At 45.5% G+C, this 26,412-nt stretch overlaps 1 protein-coding gene across 1 annotated transcript in view; it reads right to left on the reverse strand.

Annotated features, from left to right (window-relative positions):
- Positions 1 to 26,412, reverse strand: part of EXOC4 (exocyst complex component 4) — a gene marked incomplete in the record, with an annotated part of 301,972 nt that overhangs the window by 217,468 nt on the left and 58,092 nt on the right. Inside the window, 4 exon segments of the mRNA XM_087722678.1 lie at positions 10,191 to 10,368; positions 19,914 to 20,157; positions 23,137 to 23,243; positions 25,104 to 25,288. Coding sequence (XP_087578804.1) covers positions 10,191 to 10,368; positions 19,914 to 20,157; positions 23,137 to 23,243; positions 25,104 to 25,288 — 714 coding nt within the window.

The raw sequence follows: 26,412 nt of genomic DNA on the forward strand, positions 1-26,412 counted from the left end.
ACTCACCTGGCTATCTGTCCAGATGTGGAAATGGTCAGTAAACCATCTGCTTCCATTTCTGAAAATGGAAAAGTTCTTAATATAATCTCCAATAACTGAAGCCTGAGCCAGATCAGACCCACCTAATAACGGACTTTATGGCCCTAATAATCCCGGACTGCCTTGTCTAATAGCCTGCATAAACCAGAATAGAGACTGAACCAGTTTCAGGTGAAGTCAGAAAGGATATTAAATAGACGTGATGGCTCAGCGGCTAAGACGCTGAGCTTGTCGATCAGAACGATCTGCAGTTTGGCGGTTCGAATCCCTAGAGCTGCATAACCGAGTGAGCTCCCGTGACTTGTCTCGGCTTCTGCCAACCTAGCAGTTTGAAAGCATGTAAAATGCAAGTAGAAAAATAGGAACCACCTTTGGTGGGAAGGGAACAGCCTTCCGTGCGCCTTCGGCGTTGAGTCATGCCGGCCACATGACCATGGAGACGTCCTTGGATAGTGCTGGCTCTTCGGCTTTGAAAGGGAGATGAGCACCGCCCCCTAGAGTCAAGAATGACTAGCACATATGCAGTTTACAGTGTCAGCCGCTTGTGCCCCCAACAATCTGGGTCCTCATTTTACCCACCTTGGAAGGATGGAAGGCTGAGTTGGCCTTGAGCCTGGTGGGATTTGAACTGCCAAACTGCAGGAAAGCCAGTAGAAGGAGCCTGCAGTACTGCACTCTAATCACTGCACCACTGTGGCTCATAATGAAATGAATCCTGGTTTATTAAAAAAAGCCAGTAAAACTGCATTCATACATAACATTGGCTGAGACACACACACACACACACACACACACACACACACACACACACACATATCACATGATGGCTTAGAAAAGTCCAGCTTGTCTGTATGTTTCTTTCAACAATGTCAACTTTTCATGGAGGGAAATATATATATTTTAGACTTTAAGTGTATATATATATATATATATATATATATATATATATATATATATATATATATATATATATATATATATATATATATATATATATATATATATATATATATATATATATATACTTCTTGCTACATGTTTCTTGGCTGTGATTTCAGATGAGAATTTTGCAGGCATGACTATAATATAAACGAGCTTCAATTTACGGGAACAAAATGAACAAGTTTCCATAGAGGGTTTTTTTTCCCCTTTTTTTTCCCCCCACTGCACAAAACACACACACAAAAAAAGACAAACTCCATTATTTGTACTATTCTTCTGAACCTTGAAATTAAAAAAAAAAAAAGAAATCCTTTACCAATTTAGTCCTTTCCCATATGATGAACATTTTCCTTTTCCCTCTTGCATCTCTAATGGAGCTTAAAATTAATATGACTTCGGCATTCAAGGCGTAGATGGCATTTCTGACGCCTTCCTGATGAGCCATTCTACCAATGGACCCCAAAAAGTTAATCATTGCGCCTTTTTTTCCCCCCAACTGGGAAGGAACCAGAGGTGGCTGTTCTTATCAATCATTCCTATGACACTCCTAATGTGCACGGAAGCTTTTGTTTTCTCACAATGATTTCTTTCATCCTCCATTTAAAACAAACAAACAGAATAACAGAGTTGGAAGGGACCTTGGAGGTCTTCTAGTCCAACCCACTTCCTAGGCAGGAAACCCTATACAGTTTCAGACAAATGGCTATCCAACATCTTCTTGAAAACTTCCAGTGATGGAGCACCCACAACTTCTGGAGGCAAGTTGTTCCACTGGTTAATTGTTCTCACTGTCAGGAAATTTCTTCTCGGTTCTAAGTTGCTTCTCTCTTTGATTAGTTTCCACCCATTGCTTCTTGTCCTGCCCTCAGTTGCTTTGGAGAATAGCTTGACTCCCTCTTCTTTGTGGCAGCCCCTGAGATATTGGAACGCTGCTATCATGTCTCCCCTAGTCCTTCTCTTCATTAGACATACTATACCAAATGGGAGGTGGTGGCTCGGTGGCTAAGATGCTGAGCTTGTTGATCCGAATAGTTGGCAGTTCGAATCCCTAGCGCTGTGTAATGGAGTAAGTTCCCGTGACTTGTCCCAGCTTCTGCCAACCTAGCAGTTCGAAAGCAGGTAAAAAAATGCAAGTAGAAAAATAGGAACCACCTCTGGTGGGAAGGGAATATTATTTTAATCTCCTTTTACTTGAGTTTGCCTTCAGCTGCTTTCTCCAGTCGCAAGACCTGTCAATCTCTACCACAAGGGGGTCAAACTCAAGGCCCGGGGGCCAGATACAGCACATGGGGTACTTAGATCTGGCCCTGGAAACAGTGAAGGACAGGCCCACGGTGCTGCTGCCAGAAAAAAAACGGGCTCCTGAGCTCTGTTTTCGCTGCCATGGCCTCCTGCAACCCTCTGCCAGTGAAAATGGAGCTGGGGGAGAGCCGCAGGCGATCGTCCCTAGCTCCGCTTTCATTGGCAGAGGGTCAAGCATCGAGCTGACAACACCCACCACGGCCATCTCAGCCCACCGAAGTCAAGCACCCCTCTGATGCGGTCCTCAATGCAATCGAGTTTGTGCGCAGAAATGGACAGACTGACTCTAGAGCTCAGAGACAAGGGTGAGACTGAACATCACGAAATCTGGGACAATTGGTACCAATGTTTAGAAATGAGGGGGAAAATTCAGGACAGGAAAAAGCAGACGAGTTAAGAACTGGAAAACATGGCGTTAAGAATGTGTGATAAGTAAGGATCGGATATGTATTTGTAGGATTAGTAATTATATAAAAGAAAGGATTAACGGACAGGTAATCTGACTGACTACACATATCTATGCAATGGATATAAAATTTAATCGTTGTAAGATCCCAAAAACTATATGGAAATGTTTATGCCAGAGACGTCGCACTATGTCCAATGTTTTTAAGGTTTATCTAATAAAAAACTTTCTAAAAAAAATCGAAATCGAGCTTGATAGCCCTGCTCTACTGGCTAGCAATCCTTCTCAATTAAATGGGAGAACTGTCTGTTAATGAGTGTGCAGCGTTCAGCCTTTTTCAAGGGCAGCCATGTGGCAGATTTGAAGCCAAAAGAGGAGGAGGAGGAGGAGGAAAGATGATTGCTTTGTTTTCCAAAGAAATTCTCACGCCACAGATTTCCGTGAACCGAAGAACACAGCATGAGTCATTCCCGAGTATATTTCGGTCCTTATATATGACATTGTTTTCGTGCGGCTCGGTATAACAATTAGTATTTTCCGGCAGTTATTGGCCTTGGCGGAAGTCAACGTATTCATGCCTCTCAAAAATAGGGATTTCTATCCTAGCGTGTGTCATGCACCACTCTGGCCATCTTTCATGCGTGCGTTCTAGGTTGCCCTTGAAAAGTATCCGGAAGCGTCAAATAGTTGATGTGAAGGCCTAGATTTGCAACGTATTTGTCTCTGTTGCAGGAACTGTGTTGGCTGCAGATCGGCTTCCGGCTTCAATTCACAATTCCAGATTCCAATTCACAAAGCACAACGAAGAATGTTCTTTCTTCGCCAACTCAGAAAACTCAAACTGCCCAAGGAGCTACTGATTCAGTTCTACAGAGGAATGATTGAGTCTGTCATCTGCACCTCCGTAACTGTCTCGTTTGGCTCTGCAACCCAGGACAGACACGGACTTCAGAGGAGAATCAGAACTGCAGACAAAACAATGGCTACCAACTTGCCTTCCATTGAGGACCTGTATGCTGCAGGAGTCAAAAAGAGGGCCGTGAAAATATCTACAGACCCCTCGCATCCTGGACATAATAGCAATTAATAGCAATTAGACTTATATACCGCTTCATAGGGCTTTCAGCCCTCTCTAAGCGGTTTACAGAGTCAGCATATCGCCCCCAACAACAATCCGGGGCCTCATTTTACCCACCTCGGAAGGATGGAAGGCTGAGTCAACCCTGAGCCGGTGAGATTTGAACCACTGAACTGCAGAACTGCAGTCAGCTGAAGTAGCCTGCAGTACTGCACTCTACCCACTGTGCCACCTCGGCTCTAAATTGTTTCAACTCCTATCCTCAAAAGGACGCTATAGGGCACTGCGCACCAGAACAATTAGACACAAGGACGGGTTTTAACTAATTCCCACAATACTGTCAAAATAATTTACTAAGACTGTATTACTATTATTCTTCTCTTCCTTCCTATTACCTATCTCCTCCCCCTTATGACTATAACCATGTTGCTTGTACCTTTACAATTGATATTGTTTTATTTGTTTACTAGTACAATTTGATTGCTTATTAAGTAACCTATGATGATCACTAAGTGTTGTAATCTTATGATTCTTAATGAATGTATTCTATTTTATTTTTCTTTATGTACACTGAGAGCATATGCACCAAAGACAAATTCCTTGTGTGTCCAATCACACTTGACCAATAAACTATTCTATTCTATTCTATCTCTATTTCTATTCTATTCCGCATTCTATTCTATTCTATTCTATTCTATTCTATTCTATTCTACTCCTCTACTCTATTCTAGGGGATCTGGCCCTTGGGCCTTGTTTTTGACACCCCCCCTCCGTCCTAGATGGTTTGGGGCCAGGTTGTTGGAAAATCTGGTCTTTTCCCAGTTATATCCACCTGACTCACCAGAGCAGGGAGGTGGGGGATGTTATGGGTCCCCTCCCTTAAGGAGGCCCGTCTGGCGGGATGAAGGTGGCCCTCTCTGTGGTGGCTCCCTCACCTTGCAGAGGTAAGGTTGGACGCCTGCCTTGACATTAAAACAATGAAAACATCCCCAAAACAAATAAGTATAAATGTAAACAGCAGCCATGATGAATACCTGCTATGGGTCAAAATTCATAATTTACTTTGGGACCTTAGGATGGAATGTCATCTGGATTCCCAAGCAGGGGGGGGGGCTGCATGTGAGAGGAGCAAAAGGCAACCCAGTTCAGATAGCTTATGTGTGAGAAAGAGGGTGAAGAGGGTTCCTGCCTAATAGTTCCCGGAGTGATATGCTTTATGGGGGGGTTAACATGCTTTAGTTTGGCAGTGTTTTTCTTGGTTTAGGGAGCCCAACGGTCCCTTCCCTCCCTCGCTCTTTCTCCTCCTCCTTCCTTCCTTCCTTCCTTCCTTCCTTCCTTCCTGCCTGCCTGCCTGCCTGCCTGCCTGCCTGCCTGCCTGCCTGCCTGCCTGCTTCGATTCCCAGCAGCGGCTGCATTCCAGAGGAGCAAGAGGCAGCACAGTTCAGATATTTGTGTGTGAGAGAGAGGTTGAAGACGGTTCCTCCTCAATAGTTCCCAGACTATATGCTTTGCATTATAGCATGCTTTAGTTCGGCACAATTCCGTCTTTAGTTGAGAAACAATAAAGACATCTGCTTGGAAGATTCCCAAAGTATCTTCCTTGCTTTTCGCAGGCTGAGTATCTTCAATCTTGAAGCACTGTGCTTTACAGTAGACCTGATTTGACCCTGAAATTTGAGAGGCGAAGACGGGGGCTTTAGATAGCAGCTGAATTTAGCTTTAATAATCATAACTGTCCCATCAACTTTCTGTTCAAAGGAGAAGGGGGTCAATGCAATTGTGCATATAAAAAACTCAAGAGTTGCTTTTTTTTTAAAAAAAAAAAGAAGGCTCGAAGAAAATTATGATGTCTGAACGTCCACAGTTCAGTTTTTCCCTCTCTACTCTTCTCCCACCTGCTTGTTTCTTAAGAACTCTTGTTTGTATCTTTTAACAGGACACCTGTGAGACCGCCTACTGCCACATACCTTCCAATGGCCGGTGAGATCCCACAGGGTGGGCCTCCTTCAGATGCCGTCAGCCAGACAGTGTCGGCTGGCGGCTCCCCGGAGGAGGGCCTTCTCTGTGGCTGCTCCGGCCCTTTGGAATGAACTACCCCCAGAGATCCGGACCTTGCCCACTCTCATGGCCTTCCGAAAAGCTGTTAAAATACATGTTAAATGTTTGTTCCCCCCCCCCCTTTTTCGAGTTGTAAGCCGCCCTGAGTCCCCCCAGGGAAAAGGGCGGCATATAAATAAACTTCTCAAATCTCAAATCTCAAAACCTGGCTATTCCGGCAGGCCTGGGGCTGTTGACCTCAATGCTGAGGTCCAGCCCCAATCAGATTGGGTGTATGGGTGATGGTTTTAAATTGTTTTCCTTATTTTTTGTTAATTACTTCTCTTTTCACTTTGTAAACCGTCCGGGATTGGGTGATCTATAAATCTACTAAATAAAATAATAAATAAATAATAAAGATATTGTGAAATCCATCTTTTTTAAAGAAAAAAACCTCCTTAAAAAAATCAAATAAACGCTTGCAAAAATAAGCAGGGTTAAGAGGATGGGAGCTTTTCTTTGGCAACACACGAACCTCGAGCTGAAGAAAGCGCCTGTGAGGTAGAGCACACTCCGCGTGGGTGTGATTACAGGAATCTTGACAGTTGCTTCTTCGCCCGTTTTCTGCCCACAAGTCCCATCTGCTCACAACCGAAGCAACACGTCAATGTTTGGAAGAGATTCAGGCACACACACAAACCCACCTGACAGAACTGGGTTTTTCTGGTGCTCCCTTTCGAAAGTCTTCAGGTTCTTCGCTTGGGAACCGAAAAACAACCACGACGAGTCAACCGTTGTAGAGCCTGCGTCTCTAATCTCGATATTGTTATTAGAATGGGGTTGGGGGGTTCAAATGGGGGGTTTTAGTGGGCTCAACCATATGGCGATGACGTCCCTCCCAATTAAAATAAGCCGATTTTCCATCGCGGTTATCAGAGCAAAGGATAGCCAAGAGTTCAAACATTCTCTTTGCCGTGCATTCTAACTTGGAGCAAGGAAGAAATTAATTACTAGCAAGTCCCCTTCCAAACCAGAGAGCGTTAATTTATGAAATCTGCGGTTCACAAGCTGAGTCATCGCTCTACCGTTCAAATCGGCTGTCTCCATTGTGATCTTCCCTGGGTGTAGGAGGAGGAGGAGGAGGATTATAACAATCCCTGCAAATGACTAGAATTCCCTAGAGGGTCTCCTTCCACCCATATTTGCGAAAAGCCAGGGTCCGTAATCCATGAAGGTCCACGCTGCCCCCTGCAAATTCAAACTTCTGTCACTTGTGTCAATCACTCGTCGTCGTCTCCTGGTCCCCGCGTCTCGTCTCGCTTCACATGCCGGGAAGGACAACAATGTTTATACAAAAGAGAGCTCTTTTATTTAACTTCCTACGGAATGTTTTTTCTGCTTCCCTGCAAATAGATTTTTTGCTTGCTTTCAGCTTGAAACCAAACGCAGCCGGCAATCTTTATCTTTAATAGCATAAAAGACAGAATTGTGGAACTGTGAGGGGGGGGGGGAGCTATTAAACCCCTCGAGTTTGACTTCCTTTCCTATAATGGACCTCCATCGTTGGGCATCTTCTTCTCTGGAGCAATGGGGGACAGCTCAGAATCCCACCCTTTTGGTAGTTAGAGTGTGTGCCTTATTCTCTCTCAAGTGCCTTTCTTAAGGTTTTTTCCCCCCCAATATCTCCTCATACCACTTAACATCCAATCCACCAATTATCCATATCGCACTTCTGTTCCAATTGGGGCAAGGGAGGGAGAGAGAGAGAGAGAGAGGGAGAGAGAGAGAGAGGAAGGAAGGAAGGAAGGAAGGAAGGAAGGAAGGAAGGAAGGAAGGAAGGAAGGAAGGAAGAAAGAAAGAAAGATAACAAGAGGGGAAGGAAGGATGGATGGAGAGAAAAAAGGAAGGAGGGAGGGAGGGAGGGAGGGAAGGAAGGAAGGAAGGAAGGAAGGAGAGAGAAAAGGAAGGAGGGAGGGAGAGAGGCATAGTCCGGGTATTTATTATAGAGGGGAAATGTCTGTACCAAACGTAATTTCTAATGTTGGATTTTCCTGCTTACCAGAGGGAGCCCCCTTGAGGAGTACTGTGATGCCGTTACCATGGCAACTCCACTGCGCTGTACTGTAGAAGCCATTTTACCTGCAGTACAGTAGAAGCCATTTAAGGCACAACAGGCTGTATCTACAGAATACACACCCCAAGGGGTTTTAGGGGTGTCTTACTCCTGCAGTATTTGTCTCCAGAGAGTAAGTCATCTGTGTACCAAGTTTGGTTGAAATTGTTCCTAGGACAAAGTCCCTCCCATTATTATTTTATCATGTTGTATTCTTTTTGCTTCCGAATTTGAATCTCACCTATAATCCACCACCACACTGACAAGCAAATAACTACTAACCGATTTTCACAGAATGCCTGTCATATTATCTCCCTTGTGCTACGCGCAAAATTGTCCATGTTTTAAACCTTGTTCTGCTTTTAATTCCCCGTCCCATTTTATATCTGCCGCATCTGCACTCAAGCTGAATCAAAATGTTCAGATACATCTAACAACCTCTCCTGTATAGAAAATGTGTCAGACTAAAGACATAAACAACGCTGACTTAGCGCTAAAAATGGAGAAAGCAGGAGCCATTTCAGTCCCGTTCGTAAAAATCACAGCAGGGGTATTTCTATTATTCATTTTCAACGTTTTTGAACTGCCCGTCCCCCTCAAGAGAGGGACCTAGAGTGGTATACAAGAAAGTGTTAAAAAAATAACAACAAAAGATTAAAAAGTACAATTTTTATTTTTAATATAATATCATACTAGCTGGATACCTGTGCTTTGCGATGAAACTATGTGATCGGGTTATGCAGTGGTCGGTGAGTGAAACACATAAGAGAATATCGCTCCCGCTGCCTTGAGTCCGGAAGCGGTTCCATAGGTGGAAGGTGAGGTACCCACGTTTAGTACTGTAAGGAGCCACAGACCACTCCTGAATGAAAGAGTGGAACGTCTGGCAATGTGAACTGAGGTAACGGAATGTGGGGGGAAAACTGGCAGTTAGAACAGAGTTCTTTTCAGGTGGGGAGGGGGAGTAGAACTCCTTAGCGTCAGAGTGTGTTAATTACTCTATAAGAAATATTAATGATCTGATGGTCATTTTGAAAAATCCTTTCTTGTTGAGCACCTAGAAGCCAAGAGGAACATATGTGCCAAATTTCAGGTTTATAAGCTGTACGGTTTTGGAGATTTTGTGATGAGTGAGTGGTATTTGCCTTATAGATAGATAGATAGATAGATAGATAGATAGATAGATAGATAGATAGATAGATAGATAGATAGATAGATGATAGATAGATAGATAGATAGAAGATAGATAGATAGATGATAGATAGATAAGATAGATAGATAGATAGATAGATAGATAGATAGATAGATAGATAGATAGATAGATAGATAGATAGATAGATAGATAGATAACGATGGAGTGGTACAGTGAAGCAACATGACCTTGTTTTATTTTGCCACCTATTCTCTTTCCATTATCATGTTATACTAGAGCAGGAGTGTCAAACTCAAGGCCCGGATGCGGCCCATGGGGTGCTTAGATCTGGCCCGCGGGGCCCCCTGGAAACGGCGAAGAACCAGTCTGAAGTGCCTCTGCCAGGGGCCCACCTGAGCTCTGTTTTCGCTAACAAAACAAACGACTAGCAAAAGTGGCATTTGATCACACGAGTGACATCGAGCTGGCCTTGCCCCTCCCCGCGCCACACCTACTCCAGCCCCCCAAGGTCAAACACAACCCTGATGCGGCCCTCAATGAAATCAAGTTAGACACTCCTACACTAGAGCAGCGTTTCTCAACCTTAGCAACTTGAAGATGTCTGGACTTCAACTCCCAGAATTCCCCAGCCAGCGAATGCTGGCTGGGGAATTCTGGGAGTTGAAGTCCAGACATCTTCAAGTTGCCAAGGTTGGGAAACACTGCACTAGAGCATCAGGACTTTCTACCACTGGTCCTTCCTCTAACATCTCAATTGTAACGCACACAAAACCTGCACTAGGACCTGTACTTTAAGCCCTGCTCTCCTCACCCAGAAGACAACAACACTGTCACAACAAGGGCAGAAACATTCACAACCTAATGGCGATATGTCCCAGCATGCAGGGAGAGGGGAAAATCACCCTGGGAAATCTATTTCTCGCATCGCCTCCATGGCGTACAGCTACCTCTTCGAAAATTAAAACAAACCTTCTTGCTCAGGGTTGTGCCTTTGCTAACAACTTACAGAGAAGGAGGGAGGGAGAGGGAGGGAGGGAACTCAGCTTTCCAAAACCTGTGCTTGAAAAAAAAAAAAGCACTTTAAAGAAGGGCACATACTGTATTTGTCGGAGTTTCTTACCTGCAAGACGTCTTGGATCTTGACCCAAACGTCGGCCATGTCGTACAGCTTAATGTCTCCATCGTACTGGCTGGAAGGAGAAGACACGGTCTGCTGGAGATGTCCCAGGACGACCGCGTGAGCTGCAGCCACGGCGTTGAATTTGTCAAAGAGAAGTTCCAAAAGCTCCAAAAGTAATCTAGAAAGAATATTGAAACAGGAGCCGTTGATAGTCAACTCCGTTGAGTTTTTCAAATCTATCATTCTATGTCTCATCTGTCTGTCTGTCTGTCTGTCTTCTATCTATCTATCCATCCATCCATCCACCAGTGGTGGGTTTCAAAAATTGTTCGAACCTACTCTGTGGGTGTGGCCTACTTTGTGGGAGTGGCTTGCCGCTCATGTGACCAGATATGAAGATGCCGACGACACTTGTCAGAACCACCTTAAATTACCTCACACACAGCACTGGCATGCATAAGAATATGATGTAAACTTGTTTTTTTAAAAGGCATCTTTGGTTTGCGTTAAAACAACTTCAACACACACAATGTTCTGATTGCACCACAAACGCAGTAGTTACCCTTACCTTTCACAGAGGCACTGAGTTTTATAAATAGGAGCATGATAGTATAGAATAATCATATCCAAGGACCAGTGGTGGGTTTCAAAAATTTTTGGAACCTCTTCTGTAGGTGTGGCCTGCTTTCTGGGTCCACTGGTGGAACCTCTTCTAACCGGTTCGGTAGATTTGACGAACCGGTTCTACCGAATAGGTGCGAACTGGTAGGAACCCACCTCTGCCATCCACCCACGCAACCCACCCACCCATCCATCATGTTTCTATCTCCTATTTATATATCTGCTTTCTAACTATGGGTCGGTCTGTCTGTCTCTTTTTGATCCCAAAGAGGTCTAGACAGCACACAACGTACAGTGGGACCTCGGGTCACAAACGGCTCAGACCGCGACCAAATCAGGAGCCGGCCCAAAAATCCGCTAAATGTTTCACTCAGGTCACAAACACATCCTCGGGTGCTGAATAAACACGGTCGTGGCGATTTCCACTTCCGTGCCATTGTGTGTGTGTGTGTGTGTGTGTGTGTGTGTGTGTGTGCGCGCGCGCGCATACGCAGTCAGTCTTGCTTCTGGTCACAACCAAATGGGGTGCCGACCAAAGTCCTGGAACGGATTACGGTTGGCACCCGAGTTCACAGTGTAGGTGCTTTGTTCCACACCCATTTGCACTATTCACGAGACCCAGACGGCGCAGATGAACCTCCAAGCGGCCTCAATGACTCTCAGGAAGAGTGATAATGACCAGATGATTGAAAGGAATGCAAATCCTTCTATTCTCCACCATTCAGTCAAGAATTGAAGAATGTATGCCCATAATCAGGAAGCCCCTAGATCAGTGGTTCCCAAACTTGGCAACTTTAAGACTTGTGGACTTCAATTCCCAGAATTCTCCAGCCAGCTGAGCTGGCTGGAGAATTCTGGGAGTTGAAGTCCACAAGTCTTAAAGTTGCCAAGTTTGGGAACCACTGCCCTAGATGATGGTCCAAGTCATCCAGTCGTCTCTCATGCTTAAGACAGTACTAGAACTCACTTTCTTCTGGTAATTGGCCCAAAGAAGGCACCCTGCTAGCGGTCATGCCTAAGGCCAGAGTAGAACTCACCGTCTCCTGGCAATCAGCCCCAAATCATCCGGCCATCTCTCATGTTTAAGGCAGTACTAGAACTCACTATCTCCTGGCAATGGGCCCCAAGTCACCCAGTCAGCTTTCATGCCTAAGGCAGGACTAGAACTCACTATCTCCTGGCAATGGGCCCAAAATCATCCAGCCATCTCCCATGCCCAAGGCAGTACTAGAACTCATTATCTCCTGGCAATCAGCCCCAAATCATCCAGCCATCTCTCATGCTTAAGGCAGTACTAGAACTCACTATCTCCTGGCAATCAGCCCCAAATCATCCGGCCATCTCTTATGCCCAAGGCAGTACTAGAACTCACTATCTCCTAGCAATCAGCCCAAAATCATCCAGCCATCTCCCATGCTTAAGGCAGTACTAGAACTCACCATCTCCTGGCAATTGGCCCCAAGTCACCCAGTCAGCTTTCATGCCTAAGGCAGTACTAGAACTCACCATCTCCTGGCAATGGGCCCCAAGTCACCCAGTCAGCTTTCATGCCTAAGGCAGGACTAGAATTCATCGTCTCCTGGCTTCGAGACTGGTGCCTTAACCACTAGACCAAACTGTCTCTCTCGGACAGATTAATCTATTCCCTGAGAGTTTAACTTTTGTGAACCGTATGACATTTTCTCCTGCACCTCTTTCCCTTGAAATAAAAAGCAGGGCAGCATGATATTTAGCAGTACTAAATCTGTATGCTGCCCAACTCCAAAACACCTCTGGGCAGTTAATAATATGTATTCTGCGTGCGACCGAGTGCCATGCCCTGTATTTCGAGAGCCATAAATCAAACTCAGTGTTAAAAGCAACCAGTAAATTAATTAATGTTGTATGTATCGGTATTTATCACTGAAACAAGTTCAGTATCAGGGAACAAAGTCAGACCTATAAATTCCACATTATGCCAAATATGTAATAAATTACATACCTCTAAAAAACCTTACTAACTCAAGCTCCTTTTTTTTCAGCCATGGCTTCTGAAAACTCTATTCATTTCTTTTTCTCTTTATAGATTTTAGAGAAGCAAAGGGCTACGTTGCTGGCGTTAAGATTCATTCGTTTGCAGCTGCATATTAGTTCCTAACATCCATCTTGTCTTCCTTACACAATAGGTTAAATTATACATAATATAACATTACTGTGGATTATTATGCGTTGTTACACATAATAATTACAAATGTCTTATAGGATGTAAAAAGGGCAGCTTCACACTGTCTCCCAATCTGCTGTTCAGAAGCATTTTACTCATTCGTCTAAATAAATAAAATAAGAGATTTTCTTAGAGGCTTACAGAGATGAGGAATTTCCTTTTAGCAGGTGTGTTTTAAATATAAGATTGGGATGCTGTTTTATTAAGATAGGTAGAACTTGAGTTACAACTGTAATAGAGATATAGGTAGTCTTTGGGTTACGACCACTGCGGTTGTGAGCCATAACAGTTGCAAATGGGATGGACACGTGGCCAACCTGGTTTTTATGATTTGTTGTTGTTGTTTTTTTGTATAGAGCTGATTCAAGATGATCCAACCGGTCAGTCCTAGAGGAGATCGACCCTGGCTGCTCTTTAGAAGGCCAGATCCTGACGAGGAAACTCAAATGCTTTGGCCACACAATGAGAAGGTGCTGGTCGCTACCTATAAAGCCCTACATGGCATCGGACCTGGGTACCTGAGAGACCGCCTCCTGCCGATTACCTCTCTCAGACCGATTAGATCTCACAGGTTAGGTCTCCTCCGGATTCCATCTGCCAGCCAATGTCAACTGGCGACTCCCCGGGGGAGAGCCTTCTCTGTTGCAGCTCCAGCCCTCTGGAATGATCTCCCTGTTGAGATCCGGATCCTTACTACCCTCCCGGCCTTCCGCAAAGCCACCAAGTCCTGGCTGTTCCAGCAGGCTGGGGGGAGCTGAGAAGCATCTACCTCCACAGAAATTGTGAATGTTGGTTTTGTTTTTAATATGTTGTCTTTGTCTTGTTCCCCCCTTTCCCTTGTCTTTTGTGAGCTGCCCGGAGTCCTCCGGGAGTGGGCGGCATACAAGACAAACAAACAAACAAACAAACAAATAAATAAATAGGAAGGGCTCCCTGGAGAAGAGCCTCATGCTGGGAAGGATGGAGGGCAAAAGAAGAAGAAGGGGACGGCAGAGAAGGAGGTGGGTGGATGGCGTCACCGAAGCAGCCGGCGTGAACTTCAATGGACTCCAGAGGATGGTAGAGGGCAGGAAGGCTGGGAGGAACATTGTCCATGAGGTTGCAATGGGTCAGACACAACTTCACAACTAACAACAATAATTCAGCAAATGTGGTGATCAAAAGTGCAAATCCATTTTTTGGCTATGGGCACGATTTTGCCAAAACATAGTCACATGACCGCCGGATGCTGCAAGGGGCCCAAAGTGGCATGACATGACCCTGGGGGTGGGGGGTGGGGACTGTTGCAACATTAGATCTGGGTTTTAAGTCCACTTTTTCAGATGGGTTTACAGATTTGCCCAGTCCTGCCAAAAAGCTAAGATAGGCAAGTCTCCATTGTTCCTCAAAAATGTCTATGCGAGACAGTTTTTAACTGAGTTTGGCCCTGTTGTATGATCTTTCTTGCCACCGTTGTTAAGCGAATCACTGCGGTTGTTGAGTTAGCAACATGGCTGTGAAGCGAATCTGGCTTCCCCATCAACTTTGCTTGTCAGAAAGTCATAAAAGACGACGCCCTAGGAAGCTGCAACCGTCATAAATATGAGTCAGTGGCCAAGCCTCTGAATTTTGATCAGATCCCTATGGGGATGCTGCAGTTCTGCTGTAACTTCAAACGGTCACTAAACAAATTGTTGTAAGTCAAGGACCACCCATATTTCCAAACCATCTGCTAAGCCAGTGTTTCTCAACCTTGGCCACTTGAAGATGTCTGGACTTCAACTCCCAGAATTCCCCAGCCAGCATTCGCTGGCTGGGGAATTCTGGGAATTAAAGTCCAGACATCTTCAAGTGGCCAAGGTTGAGAAACACTGTGCTAAGCAGTATGAAGGTAAGGGACTACTTAATTCTGAGCTTCGTTTTTCAAAACGTGCGCTGATACGGCTAGGCTCGAAAGAATAATTCAGTATTCTGCAGCTAATCCAGAATTTAATCATTCCTTCCAAACGTTCTGAAAAGGGCTTCAGAAGTAACTCCGTTCCAAACCCATAAAAATGTTCCAATTTTTTGTTTCAGGCCTTTGAAATCTGTTCCCGTCGCTTTGTTCTGCCCGAAGAACTCGAAGCGAAGTTAATAAAACGTAATAAAATACAGATTTTAGCGAGATACATGCTCTGAAAGTTGTAAGTACCTCAACACACAAAACATTACAAGGGAAAGGGGCCCGCGGATATAGCAATAGCACTTAAGACTTATAGACCGCTTCAAGTGTTTTTACAACCCTCTCTAAGCGGTTTACAGAGTCAGCTTCTTGCCCCCCAACAATCTGGGTCCTCATAGAGTCGAGGTGGCGCAAGTGGTTAAATGCAACACTGCAGGCTACTTCAGCTGACTACAGTTCTGCAGTTCGGCTGTTCAAATCTCACCGGCTCAGGGTTGACTCAGCCTTCCATCCTTCCGAGGTGGGTGAAATGAGGACCCGGATTGTTGTTGGGGGTGATATGCCGACTCTGTAAACCGCTTAGAGGGGGCTGAAAGCCCTATGAAGCGGTATATAAGTCTAACTGCTATTGCTATTGCTATTTCACTCACCTCGGAAGGATGGAAAGCTGAGTCAACCTTTAACCGGTCAGAATCGAACTGCTGGCAGTGGTCAGAGTTAGCCTGCAATGCTGCTTTCTAACCACTGTGCCACCGTGGTCCTCCCTCCCTCCCTCCCTCCCTTCTCATTTAGCAATAGCACTTACATTTATATATCACTTCATAGTGCTTTAACAACCCTCTCTGAGAGGTTTACAGAGTCAGCGTCTTGCCCCCCAACAATCTGGGTCCTCATTTTACCGACCCCGGAAGGATGGAAGGCTGAGTCAACCTTGGCTGTATGTATAAAAGCAAAACCTGAAATCTCAAGGTACATCAGTTGACCAATTATCATGTTTTTATTATAAGAGACTTACTTCCATATCCTTATCAAAGCCTCTTCCTCAATTACCGCTCCCTATGCTTTTTTAAAACCCAATTATTGTAATTAACGTACCATAGCAAAACCTATAAATATTTTATGCTCTGGCAGTAACTTGTCACAGGAAATTACTCAGAGAAGAGAACAGTTTGAAAAGCTCTTGCTGTTTATTCTTCTCTGAAGGATATACGGTAAGTGACCGAAAGACATCCACGAACGCCCAAGCAAAATGTTCCTTCCGTAGAGGGAGTCCTCGACTTACGACCATTCATTTAATGGCCGTTCAAAGTTAAAGAAGCACTGGGAAAAAGTCACTTACTACCATTTTTCACACTTCAGCCCCAAATTGAGACCTTCGTTAAGATAATTTTGCCCCACTTTACCACCTCTCTTGCCACAGTTGTTAAGCGAATCACCACCGTTGTTCCGGTTAACAGCACGGTTGTTGAGTGAATCTGTCTTCCCCGTTGACTTTGGAGGTCGCGAAAGTCACACTGCGGCCGTCGTAAATATGAGTTCAGCTGCTAAAGCTTCTGAATTTTACTCATGTGAACGGATGCTGTAACGGTCATAGGGATGGAAAACTGGTCGTAAGTCGCTTTTTTTCAGTGATGCTGTTGTAACTCTGGCAGCATCCTTATTTCTTTTCCGCTTTTCAGGACAGTCGGGGAGAGCCAGGCAGAGAATCTGTTTTAGGGAGGGTTAGAAAGAGCTAGGACAACACCTATTCTCCCTCACTCCCAATTTTAAAATTTAAGGAACGTTGTCAGAAAGTCACTTTGCTCAGGTGGACGCGGAATTTGTAAGGTCAGTAAATGGGAGAAGGACCAATCCCCTCAACGTCAATTAAGAAATAATGCCAGGCACTTTTGGCTTAATTGATTTCCCACCCACTCCCTCTAAGTCAACGCACCAGAATTTATCCTCCATTCTTTGCTGATTTAAGATTGCGAAGTTGCTTTGTGCCTGTTCTCTGCCTTGCGGCCTCTTAACAGCAGCAGAAAGGCCAGGGACTAACAGCCTCCGTCTTTTCAGGAGGACGTCATTTCCTTGGGACGCTGAAATCCAAGTTAATTTTGTGGCTCCACTGCTAACCATTAGGGTTCCCTGCCATTTCCACACAGCTTGTACCCTTATTCCAGTGTTTTCTCAAGCTCGGCAACTTGAAGATATGTGGACTTCAACTCCCAGAATTCTCCACCTAGCCTTGCTTAAGGATTGGCCCAAAGCCACCCAGCCGGCTTTCATGCCTAAGGTAGGACTAAAACTCACTGTCTCCTGGTGATTGGCCCAAAGTCACCCCAGTGGCATTCCTGCCTAAGGTAGGACTAGATCTCACAGTCTCCTGGTGATTGGCCCAAACTCACCCAGCCAGCTTTCATGCCTAAGGCAGGACTAGAACTCACAGTCTCCTGGTGATTGGCCCAAAGTCACCCAGCCAGCTTTCATGTCTTAGGCTGGACTAGAACTCACAGTCTCCTGGTGATTGGCCCAAAGTCACCCAGCCGGTTTTCATGCCTAAGGCAGGACTAGAACTCACAGTCTCCTGGTGATCAGCCCAAAGTCACCCCGGTGGCATTCCTGACTAAGGTAGGACTAGAACTCACAGTCTCCTGGTGATTGGCCCAAAGTCACCCAGCCAGCTTTCATGCCTTAGGCTGGACTAGAACTCACAGTCTCCTAGTGATCAGCCCAAAGTCACCCAGCCAGTTTTCATGCCTAAGGCAGGACTAGAACACACCATCACCTGGTGATCAGCCCAAAGTCACCCAGCCAGCTTTCATGCCTAAGGCAGGACTAGAACTCACTTTCGTCTGGTTTTAGGTCAGCCCCTTAACCGCTAGACCAAACTAGCTTTTTTGATAGTTTGTATTCTACTTTTAATTCATCCCCTCTTGCTTTCGCTAGTATGATGCAGATCGTCAAGTCCTCAACCGATCAGATCACAGTTAGAGAGAAGGGACTATGGCTTAATGAATCACGCATGGCTGAACCCGAACGCAGGATCGGCCAAGATTATCCCAAGCATTACTTTCTTCCTCATTAGTTAAACTGCCTGTTAGAGGAGACCCGGGGGTGGACATGAGCCTGTCAAGCTCAGGATGACGAAAGGTCAGCCTGGCTGGAAACATTTCGTTAACTGTCATCAAGCCATACTCTTTATCCAAAGATGCCACGGGAGGATGAGGGGAACTGATGGTCCATCAGCTCTTCTGAGAGACAAGCTGGGCTCTTCCTTGTCTGTTAAATCCTCTCTCTTTACTCCTGAGTTGATGTGTTGTTTCCCTCTCCTCTCTTCTTCCCCTCCTTCCTCTTGTACGGCCAACCACTTCATAATCGCAAGTTTCTTCACTTTTTAAATTGGCCACGCAGGTGGTCCTCGGAGTGGTGCGGTGGCCTAGAGGTGGGGCTCTGGCCTCACAATCAGGAGGCTGTGAGTTCGATCCTAGGTAGAGGCAGATATTTCTCTCTCTCTGGGCACAATGAGAATACATCTGCCGAACAAAACTCCTCATTGGCAACAGGAATGGCAACCGGCCAGTAAAACACTCAGCTTCATTCAGTTGCCCGGACTCCACCCCGCAAGGGATTATGGGGTCATTAAATGGAGAGGATGATGATGATGATGATGCAGGTGGTCCTCGACTTACGACCACAATTGACTTCAGTTGCTAAGTGAGACATTTATTAAGCTGAGCTATGCCCCATTTTATGACCTCTCCTGCCACAGGTGTTAAGTGAATCATTGAAGTGGTTAAGTTAGTCACTCAGTTGTTAAGTGAGTCTGGCTCCTCCGTTGATTTTGCTGGTCAGAAGGTTGCAGAAGGAGATCACGTGACTGCAACGGACACTGCAATGGTCATAAAGCTTAGTCTGTGGCCAAGAGTCTGAATTTTGATCATGTTACCATAGGGTTGCTGTTAACAGTCATGTGAAAAACAATCCTGCCACTTTTTTACAGTGCCCTTGGGACTTCAAATGGTCACTAATCAAACTGCTGTAAATCGAGGTCTACTTGTATTTAATATGGGCCCATTGAGGACAAAGAACAAGACAAAAGAATTTTTAAAAACCCATATTTGAATATCCTTTCTCCCTAATCCCGTGGGTGCACCGTGGAGAGTCCTGATGGCACAGTGGTTAGAATGGAGCATTTGTAGGCTAACTGCGCTCACTGTCCAGAGTTCGATCCTGACCGGCTCCAGGTTGACTCAGCCTTCCATTCTTCCAAGGTGGATAAAACGAGGACACAGATGATTGGGGGAAAACAGGCTGACTCTGTAAATGGCTTAGAGTAAAGCAATGTGTAGTAGTATATAGTGGTAGGTCTAAGTGCTGTTGCTAAGTGGGAAGGGAGGGAGGGAGGGATGGGAAGGAAGAGATGGGGAGGAAGAGATAGATATGAAGGGAGGGAGGGAGGGATAGGAAGGAAGGAAGGAAGGAAGAGATGGGAAGGGAGGGGGAAAGAAATGGGAAGGAAGAGATAGATATGAAGGAAGGGAGGGATAGGAAGGAAGGAAGAGAGGGGAAGGGAGGGGGGGAAATGGGAAGGAAGAGATAGATATGAAGGGAGGGAGGGATAGGAAGGAAGGAAGAGATGGGAAGGGAGGGGGGAAGAAATGGGAAGGAAGAGATCGATATGAAGGGAGGGAGGGATAGGAAGGAAGGAAGAGATGGGAAGAGAGGGGGGAAGAAATGGGAAGGAAGAGATAGCAGTGTTTCTCAACCTTGGCGACTTTCAGTCCTGTGGACTTCAACTCCCAGAATTCCCCCAGCCTGGGGGATTCTGGGAGTTGAAGTCCAAAGGACTGAAAGTCGCCAAGGTTGAGAAACACTGAGATAGAGGGATGGGAAGGAAGGAAGAGATGGGAAGGAAAGAAGGAAGAGATGGGAAGAAAGGGAGGGAGGGAGAAAGGAAGGAAGAAAAGAAGGAAGGGGAAGGAAGGAAGGCTCTTACCTGGGTTGGTTTTCCTGGACTACGTTCTCCCCTCTCTGGTAGCCCCCATCTGCCACCTGGGTGGTGGATCTCTTGACAATTTGCTTCAGCTCTTGCTCTAAACGGTCCTGGATGGCCTTTATGGTCTGGGGGATTTTTCTCAGTTTGGCCAGTCCTTTGATGAGGATGCCCATAAAGACCGAGCTGTTCTCCTCGGGATCCAGGTCTAAATCTTCCTTGATTTCCATCAAGCTGACTTCTCTTCCTGAAATATATATATATAAAAAAAAAACCAAACCGTGAAACAGTTTCTTTTCCCCCCCCCCTAAATATATTTTTATTGTTTTTGCATTTAAAATAGTGCAGCGCAGAGAAACCGTTGTGGCCATACAAACACAGCATATATACATAACCTCATCCATTAGTTGTCAAATCTACTTAGGACTTTATCCATCCTTCTATCCAATCACATCATTGACAATTTGTCCCAGTGGTGTCACCTTGTCTTATACCAATCATAAAATATGTTCCAAAGTTCGTAATATTCCGACTCCCCCTTTATTTTTTTAATTTTAGGGTCAGCCTTTCTGCTTCTGCACAGGCCAAATTTTTTCTAGTTATCTGAAACAGTTTCTTGAGGCATGCCCAAAGATTTACCCAGGGCCCATGATGAGATTTTGTTTTTCGACATCCAATCTGGGTCGGTCACAGGGAACCAGAGGTTTTCTACTGTAGGAAAATGGGAGTGTGGGGGGATGATACAGATTGTGGGTGCTAGGTAGCCATAACAACACTCTTTCTCGGAAAGTCAAGGTCACTTGGCCCTGTAGCTGCAATGAGGTGACTGGGAGGCATCTCTAGTTGGGACGGTGCTTGATTGGGCCATGGGACGGACTTGTGGGTGCTGGGCGGGGGCTTGGACTTTCATTTGGGTGGAGAAAACCTGGACGCTTTCAGATTCGGGTTTTCCCAGAGGTGCCAATATGTCACCTCTAATAAAATGGAACTTGGAGGGAACTCGAGCAATAGCAATAGCAATAGCAGTTAGACTTATATACCGCTTCATAGGGCTTTCAGCCCTCTCTAAGCGGTTTACAGAGTCAGCATATTTGCCCCCAACAACAATCCGGGTCCTCATTTTACCCACCTCGGAAGGATGGAAGGCTGAGTCAACCCTGAGCCGGTGAGATTTGAACAGCCGAACTGCAGAAATGCAGTCAGCTGAAGTAGCCTGCAGTGCTGCATTTAACCACTGCGGATCCTCGGAGTCTTCGGAGTCGGGGGTGTTGCTTGGGCCACTGACGGGGGGTGGGGGGAGGGTTTGGGGAGGCTCATTTCATTTTGTAACTCAGCCAATTCTGATGAAAACCCATCCAGGTTTGGTCCCTTCCAGATTAAGTGAGCACTGGAGCAAACGTCAAGAACTTGTCCGAACTGTTTCTTATAAGCCACTCAAGAGTGATAAAAATAATTGGAATGAAGTCAATCTTGCGGATGGGTCAGTGGTGACCACAGTTCTCGAGTGAAGGAGATTTGCAGGAGGAGGTTTTCATCAATTGGGAGTCGGCGTGCTATTTCTTAACAGCAGACCTGTCAGTCAAGAGTTGCAAACCTCGGCTATTTCCCACTTAGGGTTGCATCGAAAGCCTCACCTGTTCAATAATGGTGCTTGTCAAAGCCCGGATAGAGGAAGGGGAAAAGCTACTAATAGCTGGGAAACAATCATTGTGATGGGCTTTAGAATCCAAACATTGTCACCTCATCTGTATCAGGCCTGCAGCCATCTTTCCTTTTGGATCTTTGGCCTGCCACACTTTCTATTATTCTATTATGCATGTTCTATTGTGGGGAAATGGGAGGGAGGATTATACGGAGTTAGATGCTATGTAGCCATAACAACATTCTTTCTAGAAAGCAAAGGTCATCCTTTGCACTTCTGCACCTCACCGGAACTGGATGGGTGGAACTGCCAGCATGGCAGTGGGAGATTGGACCATGGGATGGACTTGTGGGTGTGGGGGGGAAAGATCTTGAACTTTCAACTGGGTGAGGAAAACCGGGAAGCTTTCAGATTCGGGTTTTCCCAGATGTGCCAACATGTCTCTCTTCATCAATTGGGACTTTGAGCAATACTTTGCCTCGGACTCTGATTTAATTTTGGATGTTATTTGGAACCCTGACAATCTGCCTGTTTTGTCTGATCTCAAATTCCCCTGCCAAAAGCTTCACACCCACATCCCACAAAAACCTTGGAAAAACAAGGGGAACCGTAGAATCTAAATGAATCCTACAGATTAAACCAGCATCTTTCTGACTCAAGACAAGTGAGAGCAGGACAAATTCAGTTCTGATAAAACACATAGCTAGTAGTGAAGGATTAACAGTGGAAAACTAATCCATGTGCCTCTTGTTCTCACACACAAACACACACAATTTTCATCGCATTTATTTCAGCTGAAGTCATATCTGAATTCAAAACTTTTTCTTTCCAAAGTAAACTTCAAATAGGTATGCGAAAGGCACCTATACACAAATGGTGTGTGTGTGTGTGTGTGTGTGTGTGTGTGTGTGTGTGTGTGTGTGTGTGAAAGCACCTGATATGCCCAAATATGGGAGGGAGCATACTGCTTCCCTTTTGCCCTTCAGCTCCACCCTAGGAGACTTCCAGACAAGAAACCATTTTTGTGTTGCATTTGTGCTGATAAATAAATAAAGGGAGACTAGTATAGATCTATCTCAAGCTACTTAGCTCTCATCAGCTAGCCACACCTTTACTGGGATTCGAACCTGGGCTGTATTACATATTAGGCAGTTATATTAGCCACTAAGTCACAGGCTCTCCTCCTTTATCAGCTAGGCCAGGGAAATAGGTATGTATTGTGTCACAACCCCTGGTATGCCCAAATATGGGAGGCAGCATACTGCTTCCCTTTTCTGTCTATCGACTCACCCTAGGAGCCATCCAGGCAGAAAGCCATTTTTTTATGTTGCCTTGTTACATTTGTGTTGCATTTGTGCTGATAAATAAATAAAGGGAGACTAATATAGATCTATTTCAAGCTATTTAGCTCTCATCAGCTAGCCATATCCTTACTGGGTTGGGCTGTTTTTACATGTTAGGCAATTGTATTAGCCTCGAAGCCACAAGTTCTCCTCCCTTATCAGCTGAGCCAAGGAAATAAGTGTTATGTCAAAGCACTTGGTATGCCCAAGTATATATATATATGATTATTTCATCACTCACCACTTGAATTTCCTGGAGTGCTAAATTGAGACGAGTCAAACTTGCGAGGAGTGGATAAGTTAGTAACGTCAAGATGAGACAGAGCTGAGGCTTCCTTCGCATGGGAACTGCAATGAAAAGAAATTAAATTTAACCACTGCGAGCTGGGAGAGAACTCCGGCAGGCATTCACAAATGTCAGAAATGTAAATGAGAAGATTAAAGTTTCTGTAACAGATCTCAACATCCCCAAGGGAATTACGTGAGGACGGAGGACTGGCAAAGCTTCGTTTCTTTTTTATTTTGAACGTTTTAATCTGTTTAGCTTTGTAGCTTTAACATGATTTCATATGCTGTTTTAACTTCGGTTCGGGAAGACGCCCATCCCTTCCAACTTTTCTGAAGGACCGGATGTTTGCTGCTCACGATGCCACAACATTGCGACTCTACGGTTTGATAACCTTGAAACGGTCTAAAAAAGAAAGAAAATCGAGAAGGCTTTTGTATCCCCCAAACAAACTGCACAAAATACGTGGCCAGCCATCAAACGATCATCATCAAAACAACCCAAAATGCTATCGAAAGTGGACTCTTGAAAGGGAAAGTAATGATGGTTTATTTGTCCCCGGGAATGATGAATGCTTTTTTCAAGGTTGAATTGGTTTACACCAGGCGGTGCTGAACTGTGGGATGTGACTTATTTGCAACAGGGACCAACTGCAACTGTCAGTCACACAAATAAAACGGTGTGCGCCCCTGCCCCTCGCACAAAAACATCCCCCCTCCCTCTTCCTCCCCCCCCCCTCCCGCACTGCCATAAGAGTGAAAAATGGTCCCAAGTTCCAGTTATACAGTTGGCTTATACAGCTCTGTCCAAATTTCCTTTTTCTTTTTTCAGATTAACAAGAGTTGGAAGGGATCTTGTAGGTCATCTAGTCCAACCCACTGCCCAAGGAGGAGACCCTACACCATTTCTGACGGAGGGCAGCCCGGTTTCTTCTTGAAAGCCTCCAGAGATGACGCTCCCACAACTTCTGAAGGCAACTTCTGATTCATGGGTCGATTGTTCTCACTGTCAGAAAATTCCTCCTTATTTCCAGGTTGAATCTCTCCTTGGTCAGTTTCCATGTGTTATTCTATGTTTGGCCTTCGCGTACTCAGGAAAATAGCTTGACCCCCCTCCTCTCTGTGGCAGCCCCTCAAATATTGGAAGACTGCTATCCTGTCTCCCCACGTCCTTCTCTTCCCTAGACTAGCCAGGCCCAGTTCCTGCAACTGTTCATCGTAGGTTTTAGCCTCCAGTCCCCTCATCATCCTGGTTGCTGTAGTCTTACTAAGGCTTTATAGAGTTGTATTAGTCACTCTCTCAATCTTGATTGTATCCCTCTATCAATGCCGCTAAGGATTGCCTTGGCTTTTTTGGCTGCCAGAATACAGCCCATTTTCCTGCATTAATAGAGTTACAATTACGAGATGAGTGGCTAAATGAATCTATATATAAAAGCCAAGTACCACTCACTCACTCATCCTGAAATCTCCAGAACCATAAAGCCTACAAACTTGAAATTTGGCACGTATGTTCTTCTTGGCTTCTACATGCTCATTAAGAAAGGATTTTTCAAAATGACCAACAGATCATTAGTATTTCTTATAGAGTAATGAACAGGCTCTGATGCTAAGGAGTTCTACTCCCCCTCCCCACCTGAAAAGAACTCTGTTCCAACTGCCAGTTCCACTCCTTCTCTCAGGAGCGGTCTTGGGGCTCCTTACAGTACTAAATGTTGGTACCTCACCCAAATGTCTACGCCTTCCACCTATGGAACCGCTTCCAGACTCAAGGCGGCAGGAGTGATATTCCCTTACGTGTTTCACTCACTGACCACCACTGAGCCAACGGATTGTGAATTGAATTTCTCCTGCATAGCCCAATCACATAATTTTGTCGCGAAGCATGGATATCCAGCTAGTACATAAATAAATGAGACTGACCTTATTCTCCCCTTTTCTTTGTTCCGTTGTCCAACCTTACTGGTAGACTTGATGTAAAGATGACGGTGGAGTTCATCTATTAGAACTAAGTGCATGTTCATCTTTTTACTGTGAAGTTCCAGCCTCAGGTCACCCAGTCCTTCTACCTGTAGGAGCGGCCCTTCCAGGGATTCCACAGCCGATACCTTTGAACAAAAAAATAAGGGTCTATTTAGCTATTTCTCAAAGTCATTACAGGTAAAATATAGGTAGTCCTTGAGTTACGACCTCAACTGAGCCCCAAGATTTCTGTTACTAAGTGAGACATTGGTTAAGCAAGTTCTGCCTCATTTTACAACCTCTCCTGCTATGGTTGTTCAGTGAATCACGGCGGTTGTTAAGTTAGTAAGACGGTTGTTAAGTGAACTTGGCATCCCCCATGACTTGGCTTGTCAGAATGTCACAAAACTGAAGGTGTAAATGCTCCAACACTGGAGGTTTTTAAGACAACCATTTGTCAGAAATGGTGTAGGGCAGAGATGGCGAACATATGGCACGAGTGCCACAGGTGGTACGCGGAGCCATTTGTCAGGGCACCCGAGGCGCTGACCTGCCAGCTGGCTAATGCGCATAGGCATGCTGGCTAGCTGAGTTCACCCTTTTTTAAAGCCATTTTTCGCCCTCCCCAGGCTCCAGAGGCTTTATAGGAGCCTGGGGAGGGCGAAAAGAGACCCCCCGCCCTCCCGGAAGCCCTCCGGAGGCTTCATGAGCTTTCCTGAAGCCTCCTGAGCACAAAAAACTGGCTCTATGGGCAAACCGGAAGTTCAGGAACAGACTTCCGGTTTGCTGGGAGGGTCATTTTGACTGCTCCGGAGGCTTCAGGGAAGCCTCCTGAAGGTCCCTGAAGCCTCTGGAGGGTGTCCGGGGGGGGGCGGGGGAGGCTGTTTTCACCCTCCCCAGTCTCCTATAAAGCCTCTGGAGTCTAGGGAGGGCGAAAAAAGCATGCAAAAAAATGGGGGTCGCGCATGTAGTACGTGCATGCGCACTGGGGGGTCACGCATTGCATTATGGCTGCGGTACGCCCGCACATGACCCCCCTGCGCTCCCCCCACTTATGGCACGCGAGCCAAAACAGGTTCGCCATCGCTGGTGTAGGGTTTCCTGCCTAAGCAGGGGGCTGGACTAGAAGACCTCCAAGGTCCCTTCCAACTCTGTTATTTTGCTATCCTTCCTTCCTTGCTTGCTTCCCCATCACTGGAGGATTTTAACGAGCCAAGGTGGCGCAGTGGTTAAATGCAGCACTGCAAGCTACTGCTAGATCAGCAGTTCA

This window comes from Thamnophis sirtalis, unplaced genomic scaffold, assembly GCF_051295495.1.
Source record: "Thamnophis sirtalis isolate CommonGarterSnake01/CBP01778 unplaced genomic scaffold, rThaSir2_p1.2 scaffold_9, whole genome shotgun sequence".
Classification (NCBI taxonomy): domain Eukaryota; kingdom Metazoa; phylum Chordata; class Lepidosauria; order Squamata; family Natricidae; genus Thamnophis; species Thamnophis sirtalis.